General features: G+C 45.5%; 1 protein-coding gene across 1 annotated transcript; it reads right to left on the bottom strand.

Annotated features, from left to right (window-relative positions):
- Window positions 1–1971: 1971 nt before the first annotated feature.
- LOC102914066 (ferroportin-like) lies at window positions 1972–18411 on the bottom strand. Its single transcript, XM_076566096.1, has 7 exons — window positions 18282–18411; window positions 14365–14432; window positions 9185–9344; window positions 7387–7499; window positions 6825–6966; window positions 4953–5192; window positions 1972–3239 (listed from the first exon to the last, which is right to left on the bottom strand). The coding sequence occupies exons 1-7, from the start codon at window positions 18409–18411 to the stop codon at window positions 2869–2871; spliced, it is 1224 nt and encodes a 407-aa protein (XP_076422211.1). The 3' UTR covers window positions 1972–2868.
- Window positions 18412–23695: the final 5284 nt, after the last annotated feature.

Genomic DNA, 23695 nt, shown 5'->3' on the forward strand with positions numbered 1-23695 from the left:
AAACACTAAAGTCATAGCTAAAATTCAGTCATGACGATGGCGACCAAGACAAGCGTTAACCGACAGTTAACTAGTATTGAAAATGCTGTGCTGGCCACATTGTCTACAGGAGTTACCTCAAGACCTCCCTGATGGGGAAGTACCATTGTCACTGTCCCACCTACACATCGGCAAACAGTAACTAAGGGGCCTTGCTAACATCACCGGACAACCAGGTCTAGGAACCCCACCCCACCCCCGAGAGTCAAGACAGCTCTGGAATCCTCATCTGAGATACAGTGAGAGAGATGTCCTTGCCTCAGAGAGAGGGAGAAGAGAGAGAGAGAGAGAGAGAGAGAGAGAGAGAGAGAGAGAGAGAGAGAGAGAAGAGGAGAGAGGAAAGAGAGAAATAGGAGAGAGGAGGAAGACAGAGAGAGAGAGGAGGAAGAAGAAGAGAGGGGAGGGGAGGGGAGAGAGGAAGGGGAGGGGGTCAAGTTCTGGAGTACTGAACACATTCCCAGATGGCAGGTGCTGCTCTCGTGCTTTCCAGATACATGTGAGCATTTCCTCTTCATCAGCTAAGCCCTGTCATCCCTGGTGCGCAAGAGTCACTGGCAATGTTTTTTGTTTGTTTGTTTGCTTTTGTTTTTCTATTTTCAACTAAATACTTATCATAATATATTATGAATTACATAAGTCTTTCCTGGCCAGTCTTATCTCAGTCTGTGTGATGAATGGGTAGAAATGGAAGTTAAATCGAATATAATTCACTTGTCAGGTACCTCACTCAAAATACTTGAGGGTCAGATAATCTCTGGATGGAAGAACTGGTTTATTGTTATTGTTTTAGACACAGTCTCTGTGTAACCCCAACTCTCCTGAATCTTGCTATGTAGAGCAGGCTGACATTGAACTCACAAAAATCTGCCTGTCTTTGCCATGCAAGTGCTGGGGTTAAAGGTGTACACCACCATACCCGGCAAGAGCTGATTTTTTTTTTCTTTTTTGTTTTTGTTGTTGTTGTTTTTCGAGACAGGGTTTCTCTGTGTAACTTTGTGCCTTTCCTGGAACTCGCTTTGTAGACCAGGCTGGCCTCGAACTCACAGAGATCTGCCTGCCTCTGCCTCCTGAGTTCTGGGATTAAAGGTGTGCGCCACCACCGCCCGGCAAGAGCCGATTTCTAAATCAGTTGTTTAGAAGCAGAAGCATACTTTCCTTCTCCTGCGTATATATTACATCAGAGAAATGAGATTCCAAAGCTAGCCAATGTATAGCCTCTTGAAGCAACCTGCAAAACTCATTTCTTCTCTTTCAATGTTCCCAAGCTGTATTAGAGCAAAGGTTCCTGGAATTGGAGACAGAAGTCAGCAGCAAACATCCCAGCCCTCTGGTCCTACCATACCAAGGCCCTAGAGATGATGTGATGATCTGAGGCCCGAGAGGGCAGAGACTTTGCTTTTAGTCCAGCCACTGAAAAACGTGGTACCCAGGGAGGTCTCTGCAAAGGAACGGGGAGCTTGGTTTGGATTCACATCTTCCACTCACTGGCATCCGTCCTGTCCCTCTAGTTTCTGACCTGACAGGGGCTGGTCTGGGCTTTGAACACAATGACTCCAAATTTGGGAACTTTTGAATTTGTCAAAGAAATGAAGCTGCCTGCTTGGAAAGCCATCCTCAGGAACCCATGGCCCAGACTCTTTCCAGCTAGGAAGCTGTAGGTCTAATCACGAGAGCCAGGGTGTTGCTCATTGGTTTCTGTCACCGTCATCGTTCTAAGATGACATTTTCAGGTTGTCAGGCATCAAAGGGCCAACGTTTAGTTGTTTTCATTTTAAGAAACACCCTAACAAAAACAGGTATGTTCTCAGGGTGAGGTATGAGTGACATGTGTGATGACAAAGTGCAGCTAACTTCCGTGTAGGGACAAGAAGGTTGTCGGTTCCTGAGTAGCTCTGCTCCCATTTCCCCAAGAAGTGACCACCTCTCCTCCTACTTCGTCCCTGTTCTACAGAGAAGGGGTTCAGTGAAAGCTCAGCTTTCCCACAGATACTGTCTGCAGCATGCCCATGCCAGACTCCCAGGACATAACTGCAGCATTTCCACTTCCCCAAATCTTCAAACTCATCTTCCCCACACTGTCTACGGTCTGAAGCAGTCATCCCTCTCCATGACATGTGTCTAGCTTGTCCTTGGGAGATCTCTGGCCGTGCCTTCCCAGAGGAAGGTTTCCCTAGCTCCCGAGACACAACCTGAATCTCCCTCTGTGTTCTCAAGCCTGTCTTCCTCTATTTGGATCCCTTGGCCACCCTATTTGTTACCGTTTACTTACTGCCTTCCACTCAGGCTATCACACCATGGGACTAAGGCTTTTGTCCGATCAAGTCACTCTTGTATCCCCACCCTCCAGGGCAGTTCTTGACACATAACAAGTTTTTGATGAATGATGCTGAAGATATATACAGTGGGTTAATGGGGAGACTAATGTTCCTAAGATTACTTATCAATACCACGGGCTCTAGAACCCCACATCCCCATGTGACCCAGTGCTCACCGATTCTTGCCAGGATCACACCTGAGGAGAGCAAGATGATAGAGATGTAAGAGTCAGGCTGCTCAGGGTCCTGCTGGCCATCAAACAAGACTGTACTATTGGTCCAGTGGATAGGAGAGCAGTCGGGGAAGATGGGTTGATTTAGATTTCTTTCAAAGGTGTAAACATGTGCCTGGTCATCTTTTAGCATCTCATGATTTGAAGAAGAATTCTTGCTTAATGGGAGGGAGAAGGTAGCCATATCAAAAGGACTTCCAGGAGCAAAGACAGAAAACACACAGAGTGTTAGGCTACCTAAATGGAGCCAACTGGAAATGATCCCTGTGGTGACCAAGCCATCATGCTTCCGGAGCCGGGTAAAGAGAATTGTTCCCATGAGGCCAGACAGCTGAAAGGGCTGTGAGGATGCTGAGGAGGGAGCCTCCAATGCCCTGGGTGTAGGCATAGCCTGTGGTGATGCAGTCAATGCCCAGAACTGTCATGTAGAGGAAAGCCAAACCTAAGCCAGCCAGGAAGACAGTTTGTCGGCAGTACATTTTCCATCCCTCCAGGCATGTGTGGAGCAGCCTGCGGGTGTCCTGCAGGCAGTGAAGAAGCCCTTTGGTTGTGGCTGCTTGTTCTTTAAGGATGAAATTGTGGTCCTTTGGTTTTTCCAGAGTTCTGGATGTGTTGATGGATCTGTTCGTTGTTTCCAAAAACTCTGTTTCACCTAAAATAAAATTCAGACAAGCTTAAACTCAATACACAACAATCTCCCTTAGTTGTCCATCCCAGACTCCTCTGCTTCCACGTTGGACATTTCCTATGCATACCCCCAGCTTCCCTTCCTCAGGCACCTGGGACTTGCTGCAGGTGCTGGAATGTGAGTGGTATTCTCTAAGTTCTCTAGAGAACAAATCTCACCAAGGAGTGACAGAAGTTGCTGGACCAACACTCCCATCTTCTTGGCCTTTAGTGGGACGATCCTGAGGTACATCCTACATAGCATCTCTGTATGAGCTTTTCTCCCTGCCCTTTCCTGTCTCACTTCCCTTCACTCTCCCTCCTTCCTGGATCACATTCTAAACAGAGTACTTGTCACCCTGGAGTCTTGTCTCGAGATGTGCTCAGGAGAGAACGAAGCTAAGACCCAGAGGGCAGGCAGGGGAAGTGAAAGGCTGCTTCAGGGAGTGGAAGACAGACTGTCACATGCTGGAAGTGTGGGGACGAGCTCCTGGAAGCTGTTGTGGGTGCTTACTTGGTTACTCTTTCTAAAGAGGTAGATACTTGAGGAGGTAGATCAGAAATACACAACTATTTGAGAAGTATTCAGCACAATGAAGTCAAGTCCTATAAAGGTCTAGAGGAGTCACGTAGGGCTCTGAAGGAAGGAGAGGGCTGGGGGAACAAATAACAGGACAAGAGGTGGGAGCTTTCCATCATACAAGAGAACTTACTGCCAGGTAACTAGAAACAAAGGTGATAATAAACCAACAGCTATGGAAATACAGCCGACACTGACTTCAGTCTTCCTGTGTGGGAGGGGATAAAACTAGGCTTTGCATAGACAACCCTACTTAATCCTCACAGTGTCCTGGTGAAATTAGTTCTGGTAATTGTTCTTACTTTGCAGAGAGGCAGAGAATATGAAATGAAGTAACCTTGAAAGCTCAGACAGGCATCTCAGAGGAGATGGGAAGGACGCACCCCATCTATTGATCTACCGCTTATGTATCTACCCACCCATCCATTCATCATCTAAATATCACCTCTATATATTTATCTCTCCAAATGCATGCATTTCATTCATGAATCTGATTTAGTGGTCTTTATCTAAAAGCTAACTTGAGAAAAATGAGTGCTAATCATAAACCTGTAAGAGAACTGAGTCAACCAGGCAGATGGGTGACTTTGTCGTAGGTGAAGATGGCTCTTACTTGAGGAGAGTGAGGTCGTATCTACTGACATGCCTCTGCTCCTGTTCATCCCCATATACTTAGAAATTTCTAATTTTAAACAAACACTGCAGTAATACACTCTATTATCTTGATCAAAGGGTAGCCCATACTCCTTGACACATTTGCATCTCTTAAGTTTAGGAGCATTGGGAAAGGTGTTCATCAGCAAGATGGAAAGGAGTTATTTGTCTCCCAAGATGCTGGGACAGACTGTGCAGGTTGTATCCTGAATTCCCACGGGGGGTGCTACTTATACTGGACCTTCTCTCAGTGGAGTCCCTGAAGTTAAACACAATCCAGTTAGCTGTACAAAGTAACCCTGCCCCTGCCCCACCAATGTGGTCAAGTCATATGAACTTCATGACCTCTCGTTTATTACTGTTCTTAGGTACAACTGCAAACAAAATATTAAGACTGTGGTTAGACACATGGTCTGGAAAGAATAATTGAAACACTAACAAGAGCTCCCTCTGAGTTCGCCTTACCTTGGATGTGCACAGCTTCCTGCTGCCTCTCTAGGAAGCAGCCCGCTGTGTGCCGCTGGGGTTTCACAGCCAACTGGGGAACTAGTTGATAAACCCTGGACAGAAATAGAAACTCTACAAGAAGTGAAACCAAGTTCCATCCAAGAATGAAACCACAACCAATCACATGAGATGCCCACATCATCACCTGGCCCACGGACAGGGGTGCGAATATACTGATGACCTGGTCCAGCCACTGCACTGCTGGGAGTGCGCATTCATCCCTGCAAGGGAGAGGAGGAGACACTGAGACTCGGTGGATGGATGCCTCCTTCCTTCTGCTGAACTTGACAGCTGTTCTTGACAGCCAACCCAGAGTCAATGACGGCAGGTTGTCTGCAGATTAGCGATGGCCTTTTCAACCTGGAAAACAACTGCAAGACCAGCTGTAGTGGAATGTGAACAGATTAGTAAAATGACCAGGCTACCCATGGTCTTGACTATGCTAATCATAGTAATGACCACTAATTAATAACCAGCACAGTGGTGGGGGAAGGGAGGTAACAGGAGGGTAGAGGAGAATGGCTTGAATTCTTACGTTGTACCCGCCATACAGTCTCAAACCTTATACCTACACTCATCTCTGTGAGTCCTCACAGTTCTAAGAAGGCAATGGTACTTCCATTTTACAAGTTACAAAACTGAGGCACGCAGAGGGGAAACTCTTTTCTCGGGATTGCAGAGAAAGAACATTATGGAGCCGAGACTCAAAATCCAGCCAGTCTGACTCCAAAGCTCATGGATTCTACCACCATTGAAGAAAATATTCACAAGTTCATCTTCAAACTTGTAATAGACTTGAGTCCAAGTCTGCTTTGCCTTGATGTCTTTTAAAATGAATGCACAGAGAACAGGAAAGTTTTCCTGACACCAAGACAGAGGACGCACTGAACTATCACCTGGCCTTTATTCACACAGCTCTTATTCTGGGTGATGTTACAGAAGCCACAGTACATCCAAGTGAGTGCAGTTTAAAAGAAAACATGATGATAAGGGCTTTGACTCTTCAAGGAGTGTATTTTAGACTCCTTAATAGTGCCCTTTATCTTGGCCATCAACACTCAGGCACTACAACTGCTCAAGTATAGGGTATTGTGAGATCTTCAGCTCTAAGTGGGCAATTAGAACACGCTGCAATGAGAGCTGTGCATGCTTTGTAAATGGGAGGAAAAGACAAGATGTCAGGCCGCTCCTTCCCACTACTTTACTAGAAGACGAATTCCGGCTTCCGCTATCAGCAGTAATCAATGTTCCCACTTGGGATAATTTGGGGGTGGGGCAGAAGGTTATTACTGATGTGAATTTAGAGATCTTTTCATTCACTTACTGTCTAGGTCTAAAATGGCTCCAGAGCATCTGTAAATGAGAAGCTGCCCTCCCGACCCACCATCTACCTGTGCGTAAGGTGAGAACAGTGATGGTCATTTCTTGGGTGTTCCTTCTGTGCAGATTTGTGCTAAGCACTTACAAAATCCTGATTTCATGAACTCCTTCCTTCCCCAAAGTGAGCTCAGAGAGAATGAATGTGTATGTGGACATGCATGCATGTAAGTGTGTGTGTGTGTGGTGTGTGTGTGTGTGTGTGTGTGTGTGTGTGTGTGTGTGTGTGTGTGTATTTGCCCCATGCTGCAGATGAGGAAAGTCGAGTTCAGAGAGGTTAAGTAACTTGCCCCAGGACACGCAGCTGGTAAGAGAGATAGCGGGTTTCAGCTGAAGTCAATCCCAGCTCTGGTTGGTTCCAAATTCCTGTCTTCTATAGGCTATGATATGGCCTCTCCTGGAGCCCTGAATGGCTCGCTACTCTACTTCTCTGCTCATCGGAGGGCTGGTGACGGTGGCACTGCTCACAAGCCAGCTGGCCTCTGTTGTCCCCCGTGAGGCTCACAATCCAGTCCCTCTGAATGGCGATAGTAAGTGCAGTGCCAGCCAGGTTTGCCACAGCCGCTAGGGTAATCACCACAGCATAGCAGACCACCTACCAGAGGAGGGAAGAAGAGGCCAGGACTAGACCTTCCGGCCCAGGGTGGAAGACGGTCATTTGTCTGACAGCCAGAGAGAGGAGCATAGAAATGAACCCTCTGAGAGGAAATGAAACCTTTGAGGGGAAAAGGCTCTGTGTTAAGTCTAAGCCAAGTGCACGTTCTTCCTCTCTCCCGTCAGCACCAGATGCGATGCTAATTTGTACCTTGCAGACAGACGCTGCGGCTCTACTGCCACGCACTCTCGCTCGCTGTGGGGTTTGGGCTCCAACTCAGAAACCAGGGGCCACGAGGGCACTGATGAAGGGGCACAGTGGGGCAGCTCGGCAGAGAGCGCCTCCCAGCAGACACTTGGGGGTGTTGATAACATGCACTCTCGTGAGGCAGGTGTCAGAGGGGAGACACTCACAGCCAGCCAGCCAGCCATGCCGGAGGTGCTCCATCTCCCTCCTGTAGGAGAACACCAGCATCAGGACCACACAGCAGGCAGCGACGGAAGCATTCTGAATGAAGAGCGAGCGAGGCGTGAGCGACTGCAAACGGAAACACACAGGGCCGGCCATTTACTGGTGGTTTTAAGAGGCCGATCACGGCTACCTAGTCACCATAGTCACCACGCAACGCAGAGCATTGTGTCTGAGCACGTGCTCGTGCCCACCAGGCTCATTATTTCCATCAGCGGCTCCAGGCTTAGGTAGGACTCAAAAGGCAGGCTCCGCCATCGATCGATCGCCAAAGCCTTTGCAACACAATCTGGACAAACCAGAGCTGAACTTTGCAAGTGAAGGAAGGGACATGCTGGGCAAGAAAGACGATCCAAACAAAAACAAAACAAAACGCACAAACAACAGTCAAAGGCAAAACCAACCAAACAAGACAACAAAACACAAAACCAAGTTCCAGCTGATTTAAATAACTCCAAATTCTATGGCTACCTCGGACTTGCCTGGACTTAATCTCTAATGGAGGCTTATCAATGGGGCCTAAGGAGTAATGCTCGGGTCTTAAAGCAGTTGGCTTTTCTATGATCTGTCTCTCCAAATCTGCTGGGTGTGATAAAAACAGCCTTGCTGACTAGTCATCAAAAAAAAAAAAAAAAAAAAAAAAAAAAAAAAAACTGCACAGTTTAGCAAGGCCTAGGTTTTTACTGGACAAGGGAGATTTTATGAACATACTATCACTAAACATTAAAGGAGATCTCAATTTGAGCAAATAAGTCTCCTGATGCTGAGGCTAGGTATCTGGTACAGGGGAGATCTTTTACACATAGCAACCGTCTTGACTGAAAATAAACATATGTACTGACTGCATAGGTAACGCTAGAATATTGAGAGAAAACATGCTTTCCAGTAATTCAGTACTAAGAACTTGTACTTGGTAAGAACTAAAACCCTAAGTCTGGTGGTGGTGACATGTAGTCAGAAGGTCTCTCCAGTCCCGCAGCTGTTCGGACCCAAGTAAACATGCAGAGGCTTACATTACTCACAAACTATATGGTCTGTGGCAGGTCTCTTGCTAGCTAGCTCTTGTATCTTAACTTAATCTGTGTGTTGCCCCGTGTTCCATGGCTTACTGGTCTGCTGGCATGTTGTTCCTTGGACAGCAGGCTGGCATCTCTTCTGCCTCTGCCTTTCTTCTTCCTGTCTCTCTCTTGGATTTCCTGCCTGGCTATAACCTGACTCACCGTAGGCCAGAGCAGCTTCTTTATTAACCAATCACAGCAACACATTCACAGCATACAGAAAGACATCCCACAGCAGTGGCACACGCCTTTAATCCCAGCACTAGGGAGGCAGAGGCAGGTGGATCTCTGGTCTACAGAGCAGGTTTCAGGACAGTCAGGGCTACACGGAGAAATCTTGTCTAGGAAACTGAAACAAACAAAACAAACAAGCAAGCAAATAAACAAATATATATATATATATCCCCATTTAAGGACTCAGGTATGTGACAGAGTGCTTGCCCAGCATGTGTGATGCTCTGAGCCTGATGCATAGCACTGCACAATAATCACCAACTAAATCACACCGATGTGTTTAAAATGGAGACATTGAGATGTGACCCAAAGCTGAACAACTCTTTCCATGGAGTTTTTCAGTTAAGCCCCATTGCTGTTCAGCACAGTTTGGTGATTTTATTTCATGATGTAAAGTCCTGAAGCTGGTGAGGTCATAACCTGTCACATGTCACCTGCATCCCAAAGAAAAGTATTACCTTTATTTCTTGGTTTCCTGTCAATCCAGTCACCAATTAAAACCCCAAATATTAACACAGAGCCGGCCACCCCTAAGCCAAACACTGCAGTAAGGAGAAGATTGTGTCCGTAGGGCTCTATCAGGAACACAGACTTAGCAGAGTGCCACATTCCATCTCCCTGGAAGACAGAAAAGGCAAAGCTTTAATCACTGAGAACGGTGGAGGAAAAGTAACTCCAGGAAGATAAGGTTGGGCACGCCAACCTTAAAAACAGAATAGCAAAAGCATACTTTGATGGAGAGCAACTATGACTTTATTTATGCACTGTATTTATGACCTTAAATTTTTTTTTAAATCAAAAGAATAAAAGAACAAATAAGCTAATGAGAAAATATCAAACACTTAGAAGAACAGGAAATCACCACCACCAGGACACCCTGAGAACATCTGTGGATCAAAAGCAACAGGTGAACCAGCCCTGGAGGCCTGTTTGCTTCAGAATATCAGCCGCAAGAAGCACTTGGAAGCACACCCTCAGGGCAAGGCAGGTGAAGGAAAAGCAAGGCAATCCTTATGTGGGCTCTCAGTCCAGCTGTCCCTTATCTGCAGGGTCCAGGAGATCTCTCCTTAGACCTGAATTAATCAGCGCTCACCAGCATTATCATTCCCATCAGCAATTTTGGCCTGAGGTCAGGGATAAACAGTTAGCACCCTCCATGCATCTGAGAAGAGACAACTGTAGGCTTTTTGAAAATACCTTAGGCTCCAAAGTATTCTTTTTTTTTTTTTTAAATTTATATTTTATGTATGAGTGTTCTGCATGCATACCTGCACACCAGAAGAGGGCATCAGATCTCATTACTGATGGTTGTAAGCCACCATGTAGGTGCCAGGGATTGAACTCAGGACCTCTAGAGGAGCAGCCAGTGCTCTTAACCCCGGAGCCATGTCTCCAGCCCCCAAAGCACTCTTACAGTCATTTTTAAACAGACTGTCTAGCACGTGGTCAAAGACACCCAGTCAGGGAAGGCAAGGGAAACACTGCAAACGAAATCCACAATGAGTAATAGCAGAGACAGGCCCACGGAGGCCGCACAGAGCTGGGTGATCAGCCACAGGCTGTAAAATTGTGGTTATTCTACCAAAAGCAATGCCAACTCTGGCAATCTGAGCAGGGAGTCAGAAAGCATTTAAAACAAACAAACAAATAAATAAATAAACAAAACTTCTAGAGCTGGTCATAGAACAATAGAAGCTAAACTTAAAAGCTCAACTGTTAGCAGCTGGATACGGTGCTGTATACCTGCTGCAAATCCTAGCTCTTAGGAGGCTGAGGCAGGAGGATGGAAGGTAGTAGATTAGATAGAATTCAAGTCAGTTTAACTGTTAATATATCTGAAGAAGCAACTTAGAATGAAGCCCAGAAAGATAAAATGATAAGGAGACGAGAACACAGTAAGGCCAGGTAGAAAGAAAACACAGTACATAACAGACTTAAATAGAGCATTAGTTACTGTTAGGTCTCAAACCTGGGACAAATGGTTGAGATAATATTAACATATCAAAGCAGACCCTGGCTGCCAGGTCCTCCCAGCATCCCTCAGTCCCTGCCTGTTACAGAGTACTCTTGGCTAAAATACACACCCCCTAGGAAGGTATGAACTCCCCTGCCCAGGGGCTGGGCTGCCCTTCCTTTCCCCAGCTGCTCTTCCCTATATAATCCAGCCATTATGGCAATGCAGACCTTTTTACCCTTTACCCCCCTGGCCTCTTGAGCTCCTGGTCTCCTGGCTTTCCCCTCTCCCCTCCCCCTCTCAGTCTCACAAGGCTTAGGGTTGCATGTTCACTCTGGTCTCGCCCAGATGTCTGCCTCTGCCTATGCTTTCTCTCATTTCTACAATAAACCTTCTCCATCACACCTAGGAGCAGTCATTCTCTCTCTCTCTCTCTCTCTCTCTCTCTCTCTCTCTCTCTCTCTCTCTCTCTCATTTAGTTATCTGAAGAACCAGCCTGCCTCCATTTTAGGCTTAAAAGCCATCTTATAGCAAAGACAAACTAGATTTGTTCCTGATTATGATTAAATCTCTGTTTCTTAAGGATTGGGCTATGCCTCACCTATAACCTTAACTACCAATGGTTCTATACTACATGTTCCAGAAATAGCAATCATGTTTTTGTTTCAAAAAGTTGTTTATAAACATCTTGCAACCCTACCTCTGTTTCAAAAGATTATATGATCACTTATGACTACCTTGTTATGACTACCTGTTGTTATGTCTACTTTGCAACCATGTCTTTGTCTCAGGAGGTCATTAGGACTAACTTGTCATGATGTTCTGCTCCTGTAACCCTGCCTATTTTGCCTGTCAAATCCCCATTTGGAAACTGCTATTCCTGAGCTATAAAAGCCTTATCATCTCCATATCCAATGTTGACCTCTTGTATCCCACCTTAGAGGAAGGCACCCTGTGAATTTAAAAATGAATTTAAAAATCTTGCTTTAATTAATTGCTTGCATTAATTAATTTGGCCATGATGATTTGGGTCAGTAATCTTTCTCCTATCTTTGGGGTAAGCATACTGACTAGTAAAGGTGAACTAACAATGCCAGTTAAAGGCTAAGGTTGACAAATGGAACTTTACAATATAACTATATTCTGTTTAAAGATAAGCATTTCTAAAAAAAAAAAAAAAGAAGAAGAAGAATAAGAAACCACAGAAGTAAAGGATGAGTAATGACTTAGCATGTAAATGTTATCCCACAGAAACTCACATCATTAAATTCACATCAGGCAAAGCCTACTCCAGAGTTTAAAGCTTTACCTGAAACAAAAGGAATCGCTTTATACTGATGAAAGTTTGATTCATTAGAAAGCTATACAAATGCCCGTTTCCCCTGTTATCTATGAACAGGGCTTGAGGATATACCAAATTAAAGTGAAAAATGACAATGGCTGGTGTTGTTAAGTCCCTATCTAGCTCTTCATAATTGATAGAATAAGAAAATAGATAAATATGTATTACATGTGTGTAGTGTGTGTCTGTGTGTGGTCAGCCTGAAAGTCATATCATGAATGTTGCAACAAATTCAGAATACACATCATCTAAAGCACACACAGCATATTGTGAAATTAGCCATATGATGGGGGGAGGGGCTGTGTATCTTGATGTTCCCTGACCTTGAAGCAATTAAGAAAAAAACTATTACTCACAGAAGCCAGAAAACTCTCAGAGGCTTATGGATTGGTTTCTAATAAGTCCATAGGTCAAACCAATAATAAATAATAAAATATTCTAACAAACGGTATTAAAACTTGTCACATCCATGATCAGAGAAATTTGTGATCTTCCATGTTTCTATTAGAAAGGACAGGCAAAATTTAATAAGTGAATTATGTGTGTTTAGAAGTTAGAAATGGGTTGGAGATTTAGCTCAGTGGTAGAGCACTTGCCTAACAAGCGCAAGGCCCTGGGTTCGATCCTCAGCTCAAAAAAAAAGAAGTTAGAAATGGGTGGGACAATCTGGGCGGTGGTGGCGCACGCCTTTCATCCCAGCACTGGGGAGGTAAAGCCAGGCAGATCTCTGTGAGTTCGAGGCCAGCCTGGGCTACCAAGTGAGCTCCAGAGAAACCCTGTCTCGAAAAACAAAAAACAAAAACAAAAAAAAAAAAGAAAAAGAAAAAGAAAGAAAGAAATGGGTAGGACATGATGTCCCATGCCTGTAATCTCATTTTTTTTTTTTAAAGAGGCCGAGGCTTAAGTTACACAGAGGGAGCTGAGAGCCTGCCACAAGGGGAAAAAAAGTGAGAAAATAAACAACAAATGAACTCAAAGGAAGAAAAAGAAAGGTTAAAATAAAGGTAAGAAACAGAGTAGAGGACGAGACTCTTGCTCAGTGGCAGAAAGGCTGCCTAAGAGAGCAGGACACTGGCTTCTGTCTCAGACACAGAGAGCAATCCAGCAAGAAAGAGGGAGGGGAAGGGGAGGAGAGAAAGGGGGGAGAGAAAGGGGGAGAGGAAAGGGAAGAGGGGGTGAGGGAAGGAGGGAGATCAAATCCAAAGAAAGGGAAAACACACGTAAGAGAGGATATGGAGCTGGGGGAGGGGAGAGGATCCAGAAGGAGTTAAGGGCAAATATTATCAAAACACTACGTGACATTCTCAAAGAATTAATAAAATATTAAAAATAAGTTAATTTTAAAAACCAACAGAGCCCCAAGTTGGCTTTTGGAAAAGACTAATTGATAGATTCACAACATGCCCCCATGGTTGGGCATGCCTGGTGGACCTAGACACTTCCGCCTAGCCATTTCTGGGTCAAAATAGCCATTTCCGGGTCAAAACGTCTCGTGTGACCAGGACCCCGTGGCTTTGCATGGTTGTGTAAAGCGCAGTGCAACCATGTGATCTACGTGCATGCTGTGCATGCATGGAGTAGCCACGTGAGCCTGTGCGCAGGCACAGCCCAGCCTTTATAAGCCGGCGCCATATTCCCGGCTTCTCTCTTTATGCACGAGTCCTTCCAACAGACCTGAGCACACCTGTCTCTCTCTCTTATCTTAATAAAACTCTTGTTAGTGGATTCTGTCGTGTTTCATGATGTTTCCTCGCAGGGTAAGAGTGCCACCAAATAACTAACACTAATAAAGTAAATTATGCTACCATATGCAAGGAAATATACTCAGTAATGAGAAGTTTCCGGGCTGCTTATGACAATGTAAGTATCAGAAACATGATAATAAACAAGAGAAGATAGAATACACACAGTAGGATCTCATTTATGCAAACTTTGAAGACTAGACAGCTACATCATTGAGGGTTGTCTACGCCAGAGTTACCCTGGAAAAAAGGAAAAAACAAAACAAAAAACAAGAGAGCAATGCCATAAAATGAGACTCGCAGCTGCTTCTCACTGGTGAGAAGGGGAGTGGCTGGGAATGGTCCCTGGAGATGGCTCTGGAGCTGGCTGCCCCCCAGCTGTTCCCTGGGGTTTCACATTACTCACTTTATGATTTTTTTTTTTTACAGTCAGGCTTTATCCATATGTTTTGTGCATTTCCTCTATTCATTCTGCAGTTGGTTATTTAAAACACTTTTAAACAAATATATATTTTGCACCCATTATTTTGAGACATTCCAACATCTTTAGTATAAGTTTTCTTAACAGTGTGAAAACATTAATTTCACATTTCGTCTTACCCATATTGACAAGGCACAGCTTACATAAATCAAAAATCTTGGACTCATGAGGTAGATCAGAGTTGGTCCTAAAACGTAGATATAAAAATCATTAAGATTATTAAATCCACTGGGCGGTGGTGGTCTGCCCCTTTAATCCCAACACTCGGGAGACAGAGCCAGGAGGATCTCTGTGAGTTCGAGTCCAGCTTGGTTTACAAAGTGAGTTCCAGGACAGGCTCCAAAGTGAGCATACATTCAAAGCAAATTTGCCAGTAACTTTGAGAAAGTAAACTGTTGCTTAGCATGAATATGCATTCAGGAAATAGCCTAGGCTAAATAAAGATGCAGGCCAAAGAAAATTATATAGAATATATCCGAATTAGGGAATTCCCAGAATTCTCCCACCCACCACCCACCACCCCGCATTGGCTTAAAGTCGTCGTTTCTCACTGTTCTGAGTGACACTGAGGGAATATTCAGCTATGTTCCTTTCCTCAAGTGCAGAGAGAAGACAGCGAGGCCTGACGCTGCACTCCATACTCAAAGGGAATGGCCCATTGGATCGGGGAAAACCTAGCCGTCTCAGCCAGCCCAGACTGGAGGGGTAGGACAGGCACCTTCCGCGGACGTTACCCCTGGACAAAATCAGGGAGCACAGAAGGACATGAGCTAGGAACGTCCTTTGGGGTTCGGAGAACAGCGGTGCAAAGGTCTGGGGAAGAGAGAAGGCACAGAGAATCTAGAGGTTAGGACGTGGAGTGCAAACTATGGGTGATGAGGAACTGGTGTGGTACTCGCTCTGTAATTCCCTCACCCAGGAGGCTGAGGCAGGAGGGTTGCCATGAGGAAGAAAGACACATGGAGAGAAGAAGGGGGCAGCGTGTCTCTCTCTTGGATGTGAACAGTGGTCCTGACTCATCCCCACTTCATCTCAACACACTTTTGGTCTCTCTTCAGCATTGCAGCCAGGGCGGTGGAAAGCCAGGGCACAGAGCTCTGCTCAACGCCTCTAACATTCGCGTCTTATTCAGAGGAAAACCCCAAGTCCTTCCAATAGCTCAAAATGTGCCATTTCTGACTCTTCCCTCATCGTTCACTACACTGCTCCCTTTGATGACTCCCCGCTTCAGGAAGCTCTTTCTTGCCTTTGCCTCTTCTGCTTTCTGCTCCCTCTGTCTGGAATGTTCTTCTTCAGGCCACGTACATGACTGCACCATCCTCTCACCTCTTCGTCTCCTTACCTGAAAGTCCTCTTCTCAGTAGGTCATCTCCACCCACCCAGTCTGAAAAATGTATGCTGGAGCTGGGCAGAGCGGCCCAGCTGTGCTTCTGACTACTTGGGAGCCCAAAGCAAGAGGAATCATTTGAGTCTACCGGTTTGAGACCAGCCTGAGCAATAAGGACACCTGACCCAAGAAAGAAAAAAAGGGGGTGGGGGGAGAGGCGGGGAGGAAGGAAGGAAAGATGGGAGGAAGGGAGAAAGGAACATGGGAAGGAAAAAGAAGGGAGAGTATTTTCTAGATCAATACCAACCAGTGGAACTTTCTGGAATGGTGGGAATGTAGCCTCACTGACTGCTGGGAAAGTGTGCATGACTACTGAGAACAGGAAATGAGGCACTTGTGATAAGGACCTGAACTTTTCACTTTACATTGTTGAAGGGAGAACTTGCCACGGAGCTCACGTTGGGACCAGAGGTCAATCTGTGGAGTCAGTTCTGTCCTTCCACTTTCTGTGGATTCCAGAGACCCAACTCGGGTCATCAGGCTTCCGGGGCAAGTGCCTTTGCACCACCAGAGACCTCACCAGTCTCATACTTCCCTTTCTTTCATTTCTTTCTTTCTTTTTTCTTTTTTTCCTGAGACAAGGTTTCTCTGTGTATCCCTGGCTGTCCTGGAACTCATCTGTAGACCAGGCTGGCCTCGAACTCAGAGATCCGCCTGCCCCTGCCTCTCAAGTGTTGAGATTAAAGGCATGCGCCACCATCGTGAATTTTTCATTTTAACAGATTCAAATACAGCCACAGATGTTTAGTAACTTTTATGTTCTAACTGTAGCACCTACACACTTACCCACCTCCTTTGTTAGTATTTCCTTACCATCTGTCACTAATATACTACATAATTCTATATATACTATGCTATGCTATACTATGCTATATATATTATATACTATGCTATACTATACTATGTAATTTAATTCTGTGTCTTATTTATAATTTGTTCTTCCTGCTAGAAGGTAAACTCCACAAGGAAAAGAGGTCCCAGCCACGTCCCCAGCACCCAGGACAGCTTCTGGTGCATGGCCAATGAATGCTTCAGGGGGAATTTGAACAAACTAGGACAGAACCTATATGCTCTGTGCTGACCTAAGTCTGCTCTCAGCTGGTTAGCTCTGAACTCATCTCCTCCATGGCTGTTCTCACTTTCTTCTGGTCCCTTGCTGGGATGTGCCCCTCCTTTCTAGTTTCTCCGTGATGAACTCACTTGCCTGCACTTTAACACACTACTCTGGCCTTGTGGGCTCGAGACTCATGCAACCAGGCTCAGTTTACCAAGTTTCTTACATGTAACCCAGACAACAAATGGCCACTAGGCATGTGCATCCCGGAGTCCTGTCAACTACTGCTTCTCTGTGCTGCTTCCAGAGGAGAGAGCAGCACTTCACAGTAGTGCTCAGCTGTGGACAAGGGCAGACCTCGGGCGAGCCCCACCTGCTAGATCATCAGACAGAAGCTGGGTGACAAAAGCCATCTACACACTCAAGATGTCTCTACTGCACCCTCCCAAGATCCAGAGCCATGCCTCCTCCCCGATGGTTCTGCGCCATTACTGCTTATTACTTCATCCCAACACCCGCACAATGAGTGTATTGCACCTTTTGTCAAAGGAAGTCAAGGGAAGGGGACATTGAGCAGCTCCAGAAAAGCCTAGTTGTGACTCTTGTTATGGTCAATAATAGAGCCCAAATGGGGTGGGAGAGCTGGCTCAGCTGTTAAGAGTACTGACTTCTCTTGCAGAAGACCTAGGTTTAATTCCCAGCACCCACATGGCAGCTCACAACTGCCTGCAACTCCAGTTCCAGAGGATCCAACATCCTCTTTGGGCTTCCAAGGGCACGCGCGCGCACACACACACACACACACACACACACACACACACACACACACACATCATTCATTTTAAAAAGAGTCCAGGTGGCGAGTTTCCAGTTGTAAGCTCACTTGGGCCGGAGGGGAAGGGAGATTAGGATGATGATCGAAACTTTCACTTTTCTCTTTCCTTTGAAAAGAAGTGACTGGGATTTAGTTTAGGGCTTTGTGGAACAGCCGGGAACACCCTTCTTGCACAAATGAAGGCGCATGCTCCCATCTATTACAGTGCCTTGCACTTAGAGGACACTTGGCCCACTGTGGCTAAAGATGAGACCAGGAATGGTGGCCATTCTGAATGAGCAGATTGACAGCCTTTAAAAGTTCACCGTCTACTGAAATGCATAGCCAACTGAAGTGATATAAAGGTAGTTTTGGTGGAGGGTGAGTTCCCATTTCGTTGGGTTCGAAAGACCATGCAGTTAGCAAACCCAAAGTCTCCTTTGGAGAGACAGTTGTCTGCAATCAGACATCAGCAGATCACTGAGCACAATGAGTCTGGGTTTTCGTTTCATTTAACAACACCACCTCAGTGTCGAATGAAACAAGCCCCATTTCCTTTCTAAGAAAGGGGCACCTGTTCAGTCCGGGAAGCGACAAATTGCCATCTTTTCCCTTTTGTTCTGTGTAACAGAGGCCGGGTATGTGCCGCACTGGCAATGCAGCCCTGCGGAGGCACTGAATCCCCATGGATGTCAGTCCTCCTCCATGATGACGGGGGTGTCTGATTTCAGTCTGCCGCTGAGCTGAGATGCGCCGGACAAATGCTCTAGTCACTGAGTACCCGGCAGACTGGGCATTCCGGGGGAAGGTTTTGCTTTCAGATATAAGAGGAGTGCTTTCTTTGCTTTCTCCCGCACCCTGTCCTTGACTGTGGCCAATGCCTCTAGCTGCACCAGCTGCCATTCAGTCATGACTAACAGTCAAGAGCCAGTCTGCTGAGGGTACCCAGACAGATGGGCAGAACCAGCTGGGGATCTGGATGGCACCCCTGAGCTGCTGAACCAACCAAACCTCCCGCCTCTCTGTCCCTCCCTCCCTCCCTCTCTCCCTCCCTCCCTCCCTCCCTCCCTCCCTCCCTCCCTCCCTCCCTCCCGCCTTCCTTCTCTGTTTCTGAGTCAGGATCTCACCTTGTAAACCCGGATGGATTTAAACTCACTGTGTGCTGGGATTACAGACATGCATGCACCACTATGCCCAAATTGACTATTGAAATTCTTGGTTTGCAAAGAACAAGGGTTCTTCCAGTTTCAGCCACTGTCAGCTGTGTGCTATGTGCAGCCACAACACTCCCAACTGCTGTGCAGATCTTTAATTACCATTTCAGTGACTGCCCATATAACCAACATCTAGATATAACTATTGCTAATATTTTCTATATTTGCTTTGTTTGGGTGTATGTATGCATTTTAGCTATTATTATTATTATTATTATCATTATCATTATTATTATTTGTGGAGGGAGGGAGAGAGAGATGTCAGGAGGGATATTATGTGCCTATAGTGCATATGGAAGCCAGAGGACAACTCTGGAGGACCAGCTCTTTCCCTCTGTCTTTACTCGGGTGTGGGCAATTGGACTCAGGCTATAAGGCCTGGGCAACAAGGGCCCTCTCACACACTGCATTTGCATTTTAAGGTGGGGAATAAGTTGTAGGTGCTTTATTCCTTCAGTACTCGTCTCCTACAAAGAACACTTTCCTCCATACCCACAATGCGTGTATCTCTTCCTAAAATAATATTTGTTCTTTGCTGCCATTAGAGAACCTGCTCATATTCACTTTCCTCTGTTGTGTTTTTGTGGTTGGAGAGAGTTGTCATTTAAATGAGACTCATAGGACTTGGGATTTTTCACTTTTTCTTTTAACAAAAAAGGAAGGTTCACTACTCCTCCCTCTTGAGGTTAAAGTCACTTCCAGTGCAGGATGACTTATGAGGGCCACAGAGCCCCCGCAACAATATGAGAAAGTCTGGGAGTGAAGGCTGTAACTGACCACCTCCGCACACTGTGAAAAGAAGTTCTCACTTGGGAAAGTGTGTGTGCGGAGCGGATCTCCTGGGAAATGTCTGCTCTTCTCAGAAGGACACACCAGACAGCTGTAGGAAGCATCTTGAATGTCTAATGCAGAGCTAGGGCAGGCTTTCCTCCTGATGACTACGGGATCACACTCCACAGTTGACACAGGGACATGAGAAAAGTCCCAGGAGATGATGTTTTTAATGCAGTGTTGGGGTAATTATACTGCTAATTGTGTCTACTAGTCAACACTGTTTATGAGTATAATTAAAATGTAGACTTAGCTCAAACTTTGGAAGAAAGAGATGGGAAAACAAAGCTAATTGTGTTATGACATTTAAATTAGTGAAATCAATTATGACTTATCTAGAACAGTGTTACAAAGTATTGCAAAAACAGTATTAAAAGAACAAATGTTATTTGATTGTCTTTGCTTATTCCGTTAGCCTTCCATTTTGCATAATCACAGCTCCTGTGTTCAGAGCAACTGTAACCTGGACCGATGTGAATGAAGCAATGTTCTCAGAGGAATGAAGGCACTCCACCTTCTCAGGAAGAATTTATGGAAGTCACAGCTAGCCAGAACTTACCCACAGCACTCACTTCTCTCTTTATGTGCCTGTTGTCTGAGGCTTTAGTCTGTTTCTCCTCCTTTCCAGAATTTTCCACATCAGTCAATTTCCCCACCATAATTAGATGCTAAGAGGAAACAGGTTTCAAACAAGAAGTACATTCCAACATGCTTAATCAACTTCATTCCGACTGGATTCTGTTACACTAATTAATATCACCCTCATGTCACTGTAGCGAGTTAACTGTGTGATCCATTATAAGGGCTTTATTGCACACGAACAAAGTCATAACAGTAGTCATCAACATATACAGGCCTATTATTAATGCTCAAAACCAATTATTTGGGGAAACATTCATCCAGCTGTAATGAGAGTCTCGAGAGATTAATCATACACACACAACGAAGGTTAAATATAGGTTCTGACCAAGTCCTCTCTGTTACCATTCAACTCAGGATTCACAGTGGATGCAATTTATCCTTCTTCAACATGTTATTTTTCCCAACTTTGAATTTCCAGTAGGGTCAATTTATTAAGGCTGGCAAGGCATAACTAATGGAAGGTATAAATAAAGCTTCTTTTCCCTTAACATTTATCCACAAGAAGAAAATTCTTATTTCAGCTAATGACTATTTTATTTCTAAGTAGGGTGGAAACTGATGCATTCTCCCAAACTTAATCATTTTGCTTACCAAACACAGACAGCAATAGGGTTGGGGTCTCTCGCCGGAAGGCCAAGTGCAAGGACAGAGCAGCCCAGTCCAACAGCTTCTGGACCACACACGGGTCTTGCTACCGCGCACCGACCAGCACAATATGCTCTGGCAGGGGCCCTTCTGGGCCTATAGTGCACTAGGGGGGTGCGTGGAGCTCAGCCATTCCTGCAGACCCGGACAAGGATATGCTCAAACGTTCTTGTCATACAAAAGCCCAACACATTCTGTAACATCCATTAAGATTCTTAAAGGGAAAAAAAAAAAGTCTGTGGTACTTTGAAATACATCAGAAATGGCTTAGAAGCAAATAGCTGGTCCTTAGAGTCAAGAGGGCAACATGTCACAAGATCTCTACATGCTTAGTGACGGCCGCACCCCTCCAAGGGCTACAGCTTCCCAGAACGAGGTCACCCAGCGCCCTCTCCCTCACCCCCTTCTGAAAAGGCAGACTCTCAAATGCTGTGACACATCCCTAAGTCAACTACACGGACCAGGCCTGGGCAAAGGAATTCCTCTACAAGTCAGTACTAGTCACAGGCTAGCTGATCCTCCATGAGGAGTGGCCTTCAAGAGTAGTCCCACCTAACCTAAAGACTTGCTGTGTCAAGTTGGAATTTCAGGAGCCCTTTAAAAAAAAATCACAGTATTTTGGGAAAACAGCAGGACTAGAGAACATATTAGTTCTCTGATACATTACTGTATAACATTGCTGTGACCTGACAAAAACGACTTAGGGAGGACATTTGTTTGGGTCATAGTTTCAGGGGGTTTTAGTCCAACACGGCGAGGAAGTGGGTGGGAAGACGCAGACAAGGGTATCAGAGTGTGTGGCAGAGGCTGTTCACAGCACAGGGAGTCAGGAAGCAGAGGAGGAGACCTGAAGCGGGGGTGGCAGACCCTTCAGAGGCCTGCCTTTTGTACCTCTTCCCACCATCTGTGCCTCCTGAAGGTTCCCTGCCTGGGCTTCCAAAAGAGCACCACCAGCAGGGAAAAGCAGTCCAAACCCAGGCCTGGGGGCATTTTAGATCCAAACCACAGCGCTGTCTGCAGGTCTTTGGGTCCTAAGACAATGGGTAGTACTGAGCGGCAGCTGTGGCCCAGTGAACATGTCTTTACTGTCCCAGACATTCAGTGCCGAGTAACAGAACGCTTTGACCATCTTCAATCACTGCCTAAGATACTCCCTTCATGCAAGTGCACATTCCCAAGACGGCCTCAGGAGGGCTTGCTCTGTACGTCTTGTTTGCAGTTAATGGAGAGTTAGCCGAGAAATCTAAAATAACCAAGTCTTCAGATCATAAATGTTTTTACAAATAAATAAGATTTGCAAAAGTATTTTACTGTTGCTGCAAACATTTCTGTCTAACATAGATGGTTTTATTTTTAGAAGCAGGTAGCATGATTAGAAGGCTGCGGTCCAGGTGACTGGGAGGGAGCTCAGCGGAATGGAGCGGAGAGTCTTGCAGGCTGGCATGGGGGGCGCGGGGGGGGGGGGGTGCCCCGGGGGGCTGCACAACTCCCACCAGGGTGGTGCTCTTAGTCACTAGGTCATCTTCCCGACTTGGGCCTCAGCCAAAGGTGGTCATAGAACAGACATTAGTGCAAGGGTCCCCGTTTGTTGTGTTTCTTAAGAGTGACTTGGGGGAGTAACTAAGAAGGAATAGAACATGTCCCAGTTTCATCTTTGAGGAACACATATGTTCCATCACACGGAAGGAAAAAGGGAGTAGAATTGCTCCATCCAGGAAAACACTGTCAAAGAATATGGAGATAATAGAGTAACATTGGGGTGACAGGGGTTTCCCATGCAGAATTAGGCAGAAGTCAGGAAAAAAAAAAAAAACAGTTTATAAAAGAAAAAAAGTACAAATGGCCAATAAACATTTTTTGTTTGTTTGTTTTTGTTTTTTAAGACAGGGTCTCTCTGTGTAGCCCTGGCTGTCCCAGAACTCGCTCTATAGACCAGGCTAGTCTTGAACTCACAGGAACCCACCTGCCTCTGTCTCCTGAGTGCTGGAATTAAAAATGTGTGCCACCACTGCCTGGCTGGCCAATAAACATTTTAAAATGGGTTTAACATAATTAGCCATCAGAAAAATACAAATTAAAACTGCTTTGAGAATCCACCTCTCCTATTATCAACATCAGGTATATGTACACACACACACACACACACACACACACGTATGTAAATATGTAAATCAGTGAGGAGGTTTCTCAGAAAGCTAAAAACAGAATGTTCATGTCTGGGCATATACCCAATGGATTCCATATTCTATTACAGCACATCCATGTTTATAACATCTAGGAAATGGGTCTAGCCTAGATACCTGCCAACAGATTATTGGATAATGAAAATGTGCCACGTGTACACAATGAAATTTATTCAGTTGTAAAAAAAATAAAATAAAATTCTGAATATGGCCGGGTAGTGGTGGCACACGCCTTTAATCCCAGCACTAGGGAGGCAAAGCCAGGCGGATCTCTGCGAGTTCAAGGCGAGCCTGGGCTACCAAGTGAGTCCCAGGAAAGGCGCAAAGCTACACAGAGAAACCCTGTCTCGAAAAACCAAAAGAAAAAAAAAATTCTGAATATGTATGTATATATACACACATATGCATAGATATACATGTATAACAATAATAAAGAAAAGGCTATCAATTTAAGAGTGGGGGCATGGGAGGGTTTGGGGGGGAGACATGGAAGGGGCTGGAGGCAGGAAAGGGAAATGGGGAACTGGTCTAATTATATTTGAATTAAAAATAAATAAATCTGGCCGGGTGGTGGTGACACACGCCTTTAATCCCAGCACTCGGGAGGCAGAGGCAGGTGGATCTCTATGAGTTGAGGCCAGCCTGGTCTACAGAGTGAGATCCAGGACAGGCACAAAAGC

Source organism: Peromyscus maniculatus, chromosome 3, assembly GCF_049852395.1.
Source record: "Peromyscus maniculatus bairdii isolate BWxNUB_F1_BW_parent chromosome 3, HU_Pman_BW_mat_3.1, whole genome shotgun sequence".
Lineage (NCBI taxonomy): Eukaryota > Metazoa > Chordata > Mammalia > Rodentia > Cricetidae > Peromyscus > Peromyscus maniculatus.

What these genes read in the sequence shown, in the direction of transcription:
- LOC102914066 (XM_076566096.1), bottom strand. Translation starts at nt 18,411, where the DNA reads ATGACTGAATGGCAGCTGGTGCAGCTAGAGGCATTGGCCACAGTCAAG. An exon ending in GCTGTGCCTTGTCAATATGG is followed by an intron (nt 9,345 to 14,364) that starts GTAAGACGAAAT and finishes TCTGTCTTCCAG; the next exon opens with GGAGATGGAATGTGGCACTC. An exon ending in GGCTTGTGAGCAGTGCCACC is followed by an intron (nt 5,193 to 6,824) that starts GTCACCAGCCCT and finishes CACTCCCAGCAG; the next exon opens with TGCAGTGGCTGGACCAGGTC.